Here is a 13,881-nt window from a genome sequence, read left to right as displayed (position 1 = left end):
TTTATTTTTCCCAAACACACTCAAAAAAAAACATGTGAATGGCGCTGTTATGGAGGGGATCTGTGAATGGCACTTTTATGGAGGGGATCTGTGGATGGCACTGTTATGGAGGGGATCTGTGGATGGCACTGTTATGGAGGGGATCTGTGGATGGCACTGTTATGGAGGGGATCTGTGGATGGCACTGTTATGGAGAGGATCTGTGGATGGCACTGTTATGGAGGGGATCTGTGGATGGCACTGTTATGGGGGGATCTGTGGATGACACATACCGTATATAGCATCTTATGCTATGTGTCATCCACAGATACCCCTCCATAACAGTGCCATTCACAGATACCCTCCATAACAGTGCCATCCACAGATCCCCCCCATAACAGTCATCCACAGATCCCCCCATAATAGTGTCATCCACAGATCCCCCCATAACAGTGTCATCCACAGATCCCCCATAACAGTGTCATCCACAGATCCCCCCATAACAGTGTCATCCACAGATCCCCCCCATAACAGTGTCATCCACAGATCCCCCCCCATAATAGTGTCATCCACAGATCCCCCCCATAATAGTGTCATCCACAGAACACTGTTATGGAGGGGGATCTGTGGATGACATTGTCATGGGGTGGATCTGTGGATGACACATATAGCATAAGATGTTATATACGGTATGTATCATCCACAGATTCCCCATAACGGTGCCATCCACAGATCCCCCTCCATAACGGTGCCATCCACAGATCCCCTTCCATAACGGTGCCATCCACAGATCCCCCTCCATAACAGTGTCATCCACAGATCCCCCTCCATAAGTGTCATCCACAGATCCCCCTCCATAACAGTGTCATCCACAGATCCCCCTCCATAATGGTGCCATCCACAGATCCCCCCCATAAGTGTCATCCACAGACCCCCCCCCCATAAGTGTCATCCACATGACAGACCCCCCCCCATAACAGTGCCATCCACGGATCCCCCTCCCTATAACAGTGCCGTCATCCATAGATCCCCCTCCCCGCCACTCACAGTAGTATACATTAATAAATCGGTATCCTGCAGGCTGCAGACAGTAACTTTAATTTTAACACAGCGCTCATCTCTTTACTACCTTACATTCAGCTCCCTCCAGCCTCCAGTAACAAGTGCGGGCGGCAGCGCTCACTCACTGACGTCACGCGCCTGCGCCGCCTAGTGGGAGGAGCAGGCGTGTGACGTCAGTGAGTGAGCGCCGCCCCCACACTGCCTGCTGTTACTGGAGCTGAGTCAGTGTAAGATAGTAAAGAGATGAGCGCTGATTTTAAAGTTAACACACTGACAGCAAAAAAATTAAAATGGCTCGGGACCGGCCGGGCCCCTTACTGGGGTATCGGCTTTACTTTACCCCCCTGATGGCGGCCCTGGCCGGCCCATAATTCGATCGGCCCACCGGGATTCTCCCGGTACTCCCGATGGCCAGTCCATCGCTGGTGTTACATGACATGAAGCCATAACGTTAGTGTGAACAGAGCCTAATCCAATTGAAGAACATAAGAATAACCCTATTCCCATTCTGAAATCGCAGATATTTCCAAATAGGGACCCAATTGATGAATCAGCCTCTAGCCTCTCTTGCCCACTCAGACATTGCTTTCTACTCCAGGCACGTCGGACTTTGTGCCCCACAAACCTTATTCTCTGCCATCTGTACAAGGTTACTTTTGACAGATGGCGCTACGCGCAATATCCCAGACTACCGCTAGGTGTCGCTGTGGTGTGTGGCAGGACCTTGCCGCTCTAGGCCGCCAGCGCTAGTCTCTGTGCTCCGTTCCTGGCCGGGCTGTTGTTTAGGTCGGTGTTTGTTGTTGCGGGTCGCGTTGTTACGCCGCCCGGGGATGGCGGAGGCCGGGGTATCGGCGGCTGAGGTGGTGACTGAAACGAGGAGAGCAGGCGAAGAAGAGACCAAGCTTCTGCCCCCCGGCTGGAGCGAGTCTCAGTTACGTTCATATCAGTTTCAGACCCGTCAGATCCCACGAATGCACCATTCAGATCCCAGGGCGGAAGAGCTCATAGATAATGAGGTGAGGACAGTGGCTGTGAAGGGAGGAAGTACATGGAGCCGCTGCCAGTCATGCAAGACTTCTGGATTGTTGGTTTCAAATTGAGTGGAATGGCCATTGGGAGGCTAGGGCGACCAGGTGGATGCTCTGCCATGCCCCGATCACCCAGGTGGATGCTCTGCCATGCCCCGATCACCCAGGTGGATGCTCTGCCATGCCCCGATCACCCAGGTGGATGCTCTGCCATGCCCCGATCACCCAGGTGGATGCTCTGCCATGCCCCGATCACCCAGGTGGATGCTCTGCCATGCCCCGATCACCCAGGTGGATGCTCTGCCATGCCCCGATCACCCAGGTGGATGCTCTGCCATGCCCCGATCACCCAGGTGGATGCTCTGCCATGCCCCGATCACCCAGGTGGATGCTCTGCCATGCCCCGATCACCCAGGTGGATGCTCTGCCATGCCCCGATCACTCAGGTGGATGCTCTGCCACATCCGGGTCACTCAGGTGGATGCTCTGCCACATCCGGGTACCCCAGGTGGATGCTCTGCCACATCGGGGTACCCCAGGTGGATGCTCTGCCACATCGGGGTACCCCAGGTGGATGCTCTGCCACATCGGGGTACCCCAGGTGGATGCTCTGCCACATCGGGGTACCACAGGTGGATGCTCTGCCACATCGGGGTACCCCAGGTGGATGCTCTGCCACATCGGGGTACCCCAGGTGGATGCTCTGCCACATCGGGGTACCCCAGGTGGATGCTCTGCCACATCGGGGTACCCCAGGTGGATGCTCTGCCACATCGGGGTACCCCAGGTGGATGCTCTGCCACATCGGGGTACCCCAGGTGGATGCTCTGCCACATCGGGGTACCCCAGGTGGATGCTCTGCCAAGTGCCAAGAATATACAGGCTCATTCTTGATATGGTTACTGTGCGGACCCCTCACAAAGCCTCAGCCGTAAACTGCTCACAGTTTAGCTCCTAGAACCCACGTTAGAAGCCACAGCGCAGCGGTTTCTGCTGTGGGATGCACAGTGGTTTTTGTGGTGGTAATGCCTGCTTCCCTGGTGGTGTAGAGCAGTGGTGGCGTTTATTACTGGTTTCCTCTTTATGAGTGAGAGTCAGAGAGAAACTCTATATGCTACTTTGGGTTTCTGAGCAATATATATATATATATATATATATGTGTTGTCTGGAGGGGTACTGTTTCTTATTAGAGCGCCTGGTATGCGCAGTATGTATGTATTGTAGGCCTGGCAATACTCCTCTGGGTTTCTGGGAAAGATATTCAAATTAGTGTTCTTCAAAAAGGAAAAGACAGCTAACCCTATCTGATGCCAGTGTATGCCAGATATTTTTCCCAGAAACCCATAGGCTTACACTCCTCATGTATACTGGGCACCCTCCATAATATGCCGAGTTAGACCTTCCGCAGCAATTGGCCTATAATGGGAGAATGTCATTGTGATAGACAAGCAAGAATAAAATAAGTGATGTTACTATGGTGTAGATAATTGTAAAAACCTAAACAGTGTCCATGTGATAAACTGGACGTCCACGATATTCCAGCATGGTAAGTACATTAGTCATACATGAGAAATGATATGGAAGGAGTCTACAGACATGCAGGAGTCGGAATTAGATGTGTCTTGATGTATGACATAATATCCATGGGTATGTCAAGCCAGTATATAGCTGAGAGGAGGACACGCCCGCACTGAGGTATATATGGAATACAGGGATAGAGGGGCAAAGTGGGATAACTTTCTGAGCGGCCCATGTGCAGTCTGGGGTGGCGGTAAGTTGGGGACAAGTGTGTCTGCACTGGGTGTCTTATGGCAGTTAGTGATTCCAGCCTCCATCGTAGCCAACACAATGCTGGCAGTGCTGGCCAGGAGAGGAGGCCTGACGCTCACCACTCTCATATATAGAGCGATAGTGAGCCAGGTGTCCAAATAATGACACGCTGCGCCATAGCACCTGTAGCATACGTGAAATATGGAATGTAACCAGTGATAATAGCAAGGAGGGAAAATGTTTCTTTTGAACTAGTTTTGATAAATTTGCCTCCTTGTGTTATGCCTAATGCAGGGTCTAATGGAGCAATGCATGACTTACACCCTGATTGAAGTATTACACGGTCTATCAGATTTACCACAGAGTGCGTCCACAAAGGATGTCAAAAGAGTGGCATGAAGATTTTGGTATTTCAAATCTAACTTTTCATTATATAAAAAATATGCTACTCCTAACTCAACCCCTTAAAGGGGTATTCCCATCACATACAATGGGGGCATATCGCTAGGATATGCCCCCATTGTCTAAAAGGTGCGGGTCCCACCTCTGGGACCCGCACCTACAACGTGAACGGAGCGGGGAGAGCTGTGGCTGGAGGACCCCGGATTTCCCGGGGTCCATCCACCACCAAGCGCTGCTCCCATAAAAGCGAATGGGAGCACACCACGCACACGCGGCCCATGCTCCCATTCGTTTCTATGGGGCAGACGGAAAAAGCGCCCCCATAGAAATGAATGGAGGGCGGCTGTGCATGCACAGTGCGCCCTCCGTTCATTTCCCTGCTCCGTTCTCATTGTAGGTGCGGGTCCCAGAGGTGGGACCTGCACATATCAGACAATGGGGGCATATCGCTCGCGATATGCCCCCATTGTCTGTGATGGGAATACCCCTTTAATGCTGGCTGATAATCCCTGAGCCGTATAGCCTGAAAAGTGTGGTCCCCTGGATCTGGAGCAGGAATCTATCCCTGACTTGGCCAAAGTGCCCTATAAGCTAATGCCTGGTCTCCAACGCATTTCACCAGCGTCATGCGCTGGATTGTCGGGGAGAGACCTGGCAGCAGGGCTAGCGATGTAATGGAGAAATGGTGCTGGCTCCGGCTGTTAGGCTATATTGGGGACGAGCCTCTAGAAGGAATACTGTAGGGGGTATAACTCTTCATGTCCATACTTGATAGATAGCCAGGACCTGGGGGCGAGCTACTGCCTCCCCTGTGATGTATCTGTATATAATCTCATTATGGTAGGGCATGGTACGGTAATATGGCCAAATTATCTTACATCAGTCGCTCCCCACAAATTACCCGCTCTCTTATGTAATATATTTTAGTCTATCTTGTCCCCTCGTACCCATACGTTCTTCTTGTCCAAGACCCTAAAACACGACTCCCATTATCTTGACTGCATAATGCGACAGGTTCGCTGTGTGTTGGGGATACGACATAGTGATTACCGGAGGATCTCCCCCAATATAGCCTATCACATACCTTGTTTCTCACACTTACCTCCTCTCTGATTGGCTGGTAGGTGGGACCATCTATGTTTGAAGGCGGAGCTTGTGCTTTGAAAGCCAGCACGGTGCCACCGCCATTTCTCCATTACATCGCTAGCCCTGCTGCCAGGTCTCTCCCCAACCATCCAGTGCATGACGCCTAGGGTCCTGCTCCGGATCCAGGGGTCGCCCCACTCACTGTGGCTTAGGGACTAGCATTATCAGCCTCTCATTGCTAACTGCGACCCCTGGTCCCACGTTGTAAAGCGTCTGTCAGCGCCACGGTCCGCATATCGCACTGACGTAAATTAAAATTGCCGGGCTGTGTTCAGCACAGAATGCTATATTTTTTATGTAATGAAATACAAGTTATATTTGACTTCTCATTCCCCTGTCCTAATTAGTTTCTTTGCCATGGATTTCACATTGTGTATTGTAAACGGGGGGAAGCCGGAGTATAAATTTACTTGCTGCAGATTTTAAATTTGCACCGCACATCAATTTATCAGTTTATTTTTAGGAGGTTGTGAAGGAGATTGAAACCTCATCCCCTCTGCTGCTTCTGTCAAATAGGAAAATGCGCAGTTTTTGTGCCGCGTGTTGTCAGTGCTGAGGACAGAAGAGTCATTTTGTTTGCGCCACGTCGCTCTTCTCTTAGCGGTCAGACATGGCACATTAAGGGTCTGTTACACAGCCCGATGTACGGGCTGAACAAGGGCCGACCGATGATAAATGCGCCATAGTTGCCTGTATGAGCCATTTTACTCTTTGCAAAGAGTTTCATGCGGGTTTCTCCACTTTCCCTGCTCAAGGGGCACTCCGACCAGCACAGCGATACTGCCTGTGCCAGAAATGGCCAATAATAACACTCCTTACTGGCAGCCAATGGTAGACGGCGAGTAAGGATCTTGTTACTAACCCTTTATTGCAAAATTATGTAACTGTGTGTAAGGCTACTTTCACACTGGCTTTCCGTTTGTGAGATACGTTCAGGGCTCTCACAAGCGGTCCAAAACGGATCCGTTTTGCCCTAATGCATTCTGAATGGAAAAGGATCCGCTCAGAATGCATCAGTTTGCCTCCGATCAGTCACCATTCCGCTCAGGAGGCGGACACCAAAACGCTGCCTGCAATGTTTTGCTGTCCGCCTGACGAAGCGGACCTGACTCACAATGTAAGTCAATGGGGACGGATCCGTTTTCTCTGCCACAATAGAAAACGGATCCGTCCTCCATTGACTTTCAATGGTGTTCAAGACGGATCAGTCATGGCTATAGAAGACATAATACAACCAGATCCGTTCATGACGGATGTATGCGGTTGTATTATTGTAACGGAAGCGTTTTTGCAGATCCATGACTGATCCGCAAAAAACGCTAGTGTGAAAGTAGCCTAAAGAATGTGTAGTACATCTGACACCTTGCCCCAATGACCAGGATTGGAGATAACTGAGATGCTGGTAATTGTAAGGTGTCCAGCGTTTAAGTGATTGCCTGTCCTCAGGAAAGGCTATCACTAGCTGATCAGTCTGACACCCACACCACCGCTGATCAGCTTTTCTGTGTAGCTGTATCGCTGGGCTCTGCTTCCATTGACTTCATTGGGAACAGCGCAGCAGTGACTAGCGCTGAGCGTCCTTCCCTTAAGTATTTTCACATTTTAGAAAAATCGAGCTAATGAGAGTAAACGTGAAAAAAATGATAAATCCCCTGCTACACTTTGTTAGTTTTCCTGCAGTGGTCACATGCCGTACATTTATGTGACTCCTGCAGCCAATCACCGACTGTAGTGGTCACGTGCGTGTACGACATGTCATCCCCATAGATGGTTAGAGACGGTGCTGAATCGGCAGGACATTAGTTTTATTTTTCGATTCTCAGAAACCCCCCTTTAATAACCCTTTAAATGTCCCCAAGTAATCATTAGAAAAATCTATTGTATATATAAAAAAAAAAGTTACTGCTTTCAAGTGAGCAAACCCAGACAGGGGTTAAATTGCATGGGGCCATAAAACTCCCCAAGTTCCCCCCCGTATTTAGGTGATTAGGAATGACGTAATGGAGTAATGTTTACACTGGCGGATAGCTTTGAAATAACACTGTGCACTTAGTGTAGGTAGAGCAAAACATTACCACGGAATTGACATGTTGGCTTTGATCCTCCTGGACGTGTGGTAAATGTGTAACAGGCGAGTCTCCTCTCTGTAGGCCACACTTATCAGATAAGGTGCATTCTTGGATCCTGGTTAATGAACCACTACCTGCCTCATTCACGGAGCTCAGCTCCCAGGTTAATGTGGGTGTTGTGCGATACCGGAGCTCAGGCAGCGCCATGATCATTCACAGCACATAGATCGGGGCCTCACTTGTAGGCAAGCCCCGGGTCTGGTCTGGGCCTAATTTACCTTATAAGTGTATTGTAACCATGTTCTGACTGGGTACTGCACCAAAGTCAGAGACCATCCTGCCGCCTAGTCTATTTCCTCTCAAAATGGCCGTGCAGGTTGTTCATTTTTAAGTGTGGAAGCCTATATTTATCAGAAAACCCAACAGAAACAACCAGCTCTACAAAACGAGACTCCTAACAATCATACAAAGCATTGGTAGACCGCCAAACATAAACTGTGCTAAAGCTTTCATCTCTCATATACAGAAGGACATTCATGCGTCTGCCAAAAAGTTACCATATATATTAGATGTGTATAGCAGCTGCAGCCAGCCAGGAAGCTGAGGTAGAAAAAGGATGTTGTCTGAATCCAGAACGTGACTGAAGTAAGTGTGAGCGCTGCTCTCTGTCACGTAACTGTGAAGTGATTGACACTTCCTCATCCCTGAGGAATGGAGTGTTGGCTGGGGTCGGTTTTAAAACGGATTGTGGTCATATGTATGTAGTGTATGTGAAATATACACAGACGAGTCACATTATTATGGCCACCAGCCAATGTCAAGAGTAACCTCTGTGTGCAGCATGGACAGCAGCTAGATGGGCTCGGAGTGACTCAGTAAGGTCCTGGTAGGTTGTCACAGGTATCTGCAACCATGCTGACTGCAGTGTATCCCACAGCTGCTGGAGGGTGTGTGGGCGAGGATCCATAGAGTGAACACCACAATCGAGGTGGTTCCATAGATGATCAGATAGTTCCAGAGTACTGCTTGGAGGTCTTCCAATCAAGGTTGGGCATTTCTAGCCATTTCACATTGTCTTGCTGGAAGACCCCTCCGCACCAGGGAGGCCAGTCAGCATGTATGGTTGTATACAAGGATGGATTCATACCTAAATCACTTGAGACTTCCACATGGATGATCAGGCCCAGAGAATGCCACGAAAACATCCCCCAGACCAGAGGTCACACTACGTTTTTTGCAGAAGAGTAAACATACTCCGTTGCCCATTTTTGAGGAGTATTTTTACCCGAGGAGGAGTACGAAAGTTTCAGTAATTCAAATACATAATACATAGGCCTACACTTGTTCAAATCTGCCTTGGAGGCTGCGTTTGGAGCCTCTGTTGCAGATTCTGTCGAAAGACCAGACAAAAAAACCTTATATGCAGCACTTTTTTCTCCGGTAAAAAGACAGATCCTGAACAGAAACTGAACGGATACCATCATAGTCGGTGGAGTCTGTTCAGCTTCTTCCCTGTGGGATGACAGGACGAGGGGGGAGCAGGGTCACTAGTGGGGTGGCAGGATTAGGGGGGAGCAGGGTCACTAATGGGGTGACAGGAGGAAGGGGGAGCAGGGTCACTAGTGGGGAGGATCCTATTAGATTTTGTATCTCCCCTTCTTGTATTTCTGTAGGTCATGTCCTCATCATAACTATTCTGCACACCTAGAGACTACGCTCCTCATTCTCCTGCAGCCGGAGGGGGGTGCTAGTTATGGGGTGATAGGAAGGTGGACAGAACAACAACTCTCCCACCCACCAGCCCGCTCTACCCGGTGGCCGGGGGGAACACATGCCTGGGGGCAGCTCTTCTCTCAGACTGGGGAGCAGTCACATGAGTCCGCAACTCCTTACCTCTCCAGCGGCCCTGTCATGTTTCCCTGGGTCCTCGGGAAGCGCACCCCGCTCTCCTTACAACATCCACCCCCGGAGCCGGCCCCTCCTCCTTTTAGCTCCTGCCGGCTTCCCCTGCTGCAGGACCTATACCAACTAATAACAATGCTTTGCTGTAAGGAGCTTTGCTATTGGTTATTTAAGGCACAGGCAGCATCTCTGCGTTGTTTGCGCCGTTCACAGCGCTCACTGCGCTGATGAATGTGGGGGAAAAGTCTAAGGTGTATTGGTACGCCCTAGACTTTTTTCAGTGAGTAAAATGGCCTGAACAGACATCTGTGACACTTGTACAGGCGTTATTGTGACCTCTGTTAGTATATATGTTATTATAGTTTTTTTTTTTTTACAATGGAACTCTATGGTGATGGATACCACAGTATGGCATCTGTCTGAGGCATCCATTAACATACAGGTTTTTTTATATACTTTAAACATGTGACAAAAATCTAACACTTCAATTATTTTTATTGTTCTGCTCATCTAACGGAGCAGAACAACAGAAATAAATAGTGGTGGTGTGAACGGGGCCTAAGAGGTGGGTATTTATGCAGGGAACCATTACTGGTCTTAGGGTACTTTCACACTTGCGGCAGAGTGATCCGGCAATCTGCATGCAAATGGACAGCATTTGTAGACTGATCTGAATGCGGATCTGTCTCACAAATGCGTTGCAAGAACGGATCAGTTTCTATTTTCTTTTTCACATTTTTACCGGTCTGCACATGCGCAGACCGGAAGGACGGATCCGGCATTCCGGTATTTTTAATGCCGGATCCGGAACGAATACATTCCTATGGAAAAAGGCATTCAGGCAAGTGTTCAGTTTTTTTGGCTGGAGATAAAACCGTAGCATGCTGCGGTATTATCTCCGTCCTGATCATTCAAAAAGACCGAACTGAAGACATCCTGATGCATCCTGAACGGATTTCTCTCCATTCAGAATGCTTGGGGATAAAACTGATCAGTTCTTTTCCGGTATAGAGCCCCTAGGACGGAACTCAATGCCGGAAAAGAATAACGCTAGTGTGAAAGTACCCTAAATAACATGAAGCAATTATGGCAAAGTGATAAAGTCCAGTCCAATATGGCGGATCTTCCCTGTACTTTATCACTTGGCTATAATAGCCTGTCTGCATTCACTAGACACTGCAGCACATACATCAGTGTGATGTATGGGGTGCAGTGCGTGATGTATTGGGTGCAGTGCGTAGATCACACCCTGCACTACATACATTACACATATGGATACATTGCTGCACTTTCACCTTGCGGTGCAGGTCAGACTGGATCTCCGGGCTTCCCTGCAGTGGTCCAGGACTCCATTCCTCTTCAGCTCCACACCAGCGTTGCCTCTGCCCTCCTCATACAACGGGACTTGGGAGATGTATGTGGTGCAGGTCAGACTGGATCTCCGGGCTTCTCTGCAGTGGTGGTCCAGCACTCCATTCCTCTTCAGCTCCACACCAGCGTTGCCTCTGCCCTCCTCATACAACGGGACTTGGGAGATGTATGTGGTGCAGGTCAGACTGGATCTCCGGGCTTCTCTGCAGTGGTGGTCCAGCACTCCATTCCTCTTCAGCTCCACACCAGCGTTGCCTCTGCTCTCCTCATTCAACGGGACTTGGGGGCCGGCCCCTCCTCCTTTCAGCTCCCGTCGGCTTCCCCTGCTGCAGGGCGCTGCATCGCTCCGGCGCCCGTTCAATCTAACCAATAGCAAAGCTCCTTACTGTATGGAGCTTTGCTATTGGTTATTTCAGGCACAGGCAGCATCGCTGCACTGCCTGTGCCGTTCACAGCGCTGCTGAATGTAGGGGAAAAGTCTAAGGCGTATTGGTATGCCTTAGACTTTTTTCAGAGAGTAATACAGCCTGAACAGGCGTCTATGACGCTTGTACTGGCGTTATTGCGACCTCTGCCCCAGACTATAACGCTGCCACCACCAGCTTGTGGTCTTCCACCAATGGTTGCAGGGTCTTTGTTCTCTGATGTTCCTCGCCTGACACGCCAATTTTCATTCGTTCGATGAAAAACATGACTTATCAGAGAAGGCAACTCTTTGCCAATCACTAGTGTTGAACGAGGCGAACTTCGGCAGCTTCATCCGAAGTCGCTTCGTACAAAACTTCTGAATAAATACTGTACAGCATATTAGCAGCGCAGTAAGTTTAAATCCATAGCATGCTCATTCTGTTGTGGAAATGCCTTGTAAGGCCTCGTTTAGACCGTGTTACCATGTGCGTTGCGAACTCTGGCACTCTGATCTGGAATAGGCTGAACAAAAAATTCTAAAAGCCGGCGTTATAGTGAATCGGGATTCGGCGCTGCACAGTGGTATCTGGACATGCCGGATACACTGAACTCCAGCAGTCTGTTCCGCTGCTGGATGTGAAGCTGTGTTGCTGTCTATAACAGCGGATTGGTTCCACGTGGATTTCCAGACTGGGCCAGGAAAGGACATGTCCTTTCTTGGCACAAACACCGCTGGAAGCCATAGCGCTTGTCCACTTGAATGAGGCTGAAGCTGCGGGCAAACCTTCCACTTTTGCCACCGGATTTCCAGCAGTGGATTTGCATGTGTGCAAATCGGCAGTGTTTCATGTCACCATCAAAGTGCGGTCCAAAAATCTATGTAAGGCCCCATGCACACGACCGCAAACCGCAGGTCTGCAAAATATGGAAGCAGTCCATGTGCGTCCACGTTTTTGTTGTGGACCAATTTTACTTCAGTGGGTCGGAGGTCCACATTTTGCAGATAAGCATAGGACATGCTCCATCTTTTATATAACGAACATAGAGATGCGGAAAAAACACGAAAGTCATCTGTGGGCTTTCCGCATCTGTATATCCATTCAGCAAAAGATAGAGCATGTCCTACACTTGTCCGCAAAATGTGGACCCGTTAAATTATAGTCATGTGAATGAGGCCTACATTTAAAGTGGATTGAACCCTTTCAGTGCATGGGGTGAAATCTGTGTCGAATCTGCAGCAAAATCCACGACAAACCCACTCTGTGTGGCCATATCCTATCACGTACAGAGTGAGATGTGTGGACCCAGCCTAAATATACACATTATGGGGGAGGTTTATCCAACTGGTGTAAAGTAGGACTGGCTTAGTTGCCCATAGCAACCAGTCAGATTCCAAAGGAATGAAAGGTGGAATCTGATTGGTTGCTATGGGCAACTAAGCCAGTTCTACTTTACAGCAGTTTGATAAATCCCCTCCTGTGTGTACTAGACGATAACGCTTTACTTCAACTAACAAACCTTTCTCTTCTCTATTGGACCAGGAGCCGGTGGTTCTGACGGATACAAATCTTGTGCACCCAGCACTAAAATGGGATTTGGATTATCTGAAAGAAAACATTGGGAACGGGGACTTTTCTGTGTACAGTGCCAACAGCCACAAATTTCTCTATTACGATGAGAAGAAAATGGCTAACTTTAAGACTTTCAAGCCCAAGTCTGTTAGGCAAGAGATGAAGTTTCCGGAGTTTGTAGAGAAGCTCAGAGACATAGAGCAAAGAGGTGCCGATGAAAGGTAAGGTCACTTTTTAAAATTCCTGCAAGTGTCCTCCCAATATTTATCAGCAGTTTGAGGGGGGGAAAAAAAGCAAAAAATCCTCAAAAACCAATGTTGCTTTTCCCCAACTTGGTTATTGAAGTGTGTGCAGCTATTTGTGTGTATATTTCTAGGTGTCTGAGACTTTGTGCATTACAAGCCACCGCCTGTTCATGGCGCCTTCCATTTCATTGTGCGTGAATACCCCTTTAAAAAGCTGACGTGACCATCAGTTACGGAATCGAAACGGACATTTTAGAGGACCGGCAGATTTTGTCCAGTTCGTCTGAATGAGTCTTGCAGAAATCCGTGTACTTGCTGCCAAAACAACTCGATTCTGATGGATGGAACTGGAAAATGTGCCGTGTGTGAAGGCGCCCCGAGTGACCCGGTTCATTAACGTAGAAATGTCCAGACCTGCTTCATAGACTTTTGCAGTGGACATCTATTAATAATTTTAGTAGTGATCACCTTCCCTAATTTTGTGGCTTAGCGATTATTTAAATATATTTTTTTAACATTATCAGGAAACGCAACTATGTAAGGGAATATATATATAATAGCGACACATGCCAGTATGGTGCCTGTTACTTGCGTCTACTGTCTGTGTGTTGTTTTTTTTTTTTTGTGTAAATGTGCGCTAGCCATCTAATAGCGCAGTAGTGTCCAGGCTTGACATGCAGTGGACGGCATTATGGGGCCCCATGTATCTCGGTGATTTCTCGAAGTCTATCTACAAATGAGTATAACTGCAGGAGATGCTTTAAAGTTCAGCCACAAGGGGGCGATGTAAATGTCTTCATTATGGTATTCCCATCTGGGCATTTATGACATATGCTCAGGATATGCCATGAATGTCTGATGGTTCCGGGTTACACCTCTGGGACCTGGTCCTATCTCGGCAACGGGGCCCTGTCTCGTGCCTCGTGAA

At 48.8% G+C, this 13,881-nt stretch overlaps 1 protein-coding gene across 1 annotated transcript in view; it reads left to right on the top strand.

The window, feature by feature from the left end:
• Nucleotides 1–1,790: 1,790 nt before the first annotated feature.
• HIF1AN (hypoxia inducible factor 1 subunit alpha inhibitor) overlaps nucleotides 1,791–13,881 on the top strand; it is a 34,272-nt gene continuing 22,181 nt past the window's right edge. The window contains exons 1-2 of the mRNA XM_040437156.1: nucleotides 1,791–2,057; nucleotides 12,679–12,929. Coding sequence (XP_040293090.1) covers nucleotides 1,872–2,057; nucleotides 12,679–12,929 — 437 coding nt within the window. The 5' untranslated portion in view covers nucleotides 1,791–1,871. The remainder of the gene's footprint in view (nucleotides 2,058–12,678; nucleotides 12,930–13,881) is intronic.

This window comes from Bufo bufo, chromosome 6, assembly GCF_905171765.1.
Source record: "Bufo bufo chromosome 6, aBufBuf1.1, whole genome shotgun sequence".
Taxonomy (NCBI): domain Eukaryota; kingdom Metazoa; phylum Chordata; class Amphibia; order Anura; family Bufonidae; genus Bufo; species Bufo bufo.
The sequence above is the reverse complement of the archived record's forward strand: the minus strand, read 5'-3'. Positions and strand labels throughout refer to the sequence as shown.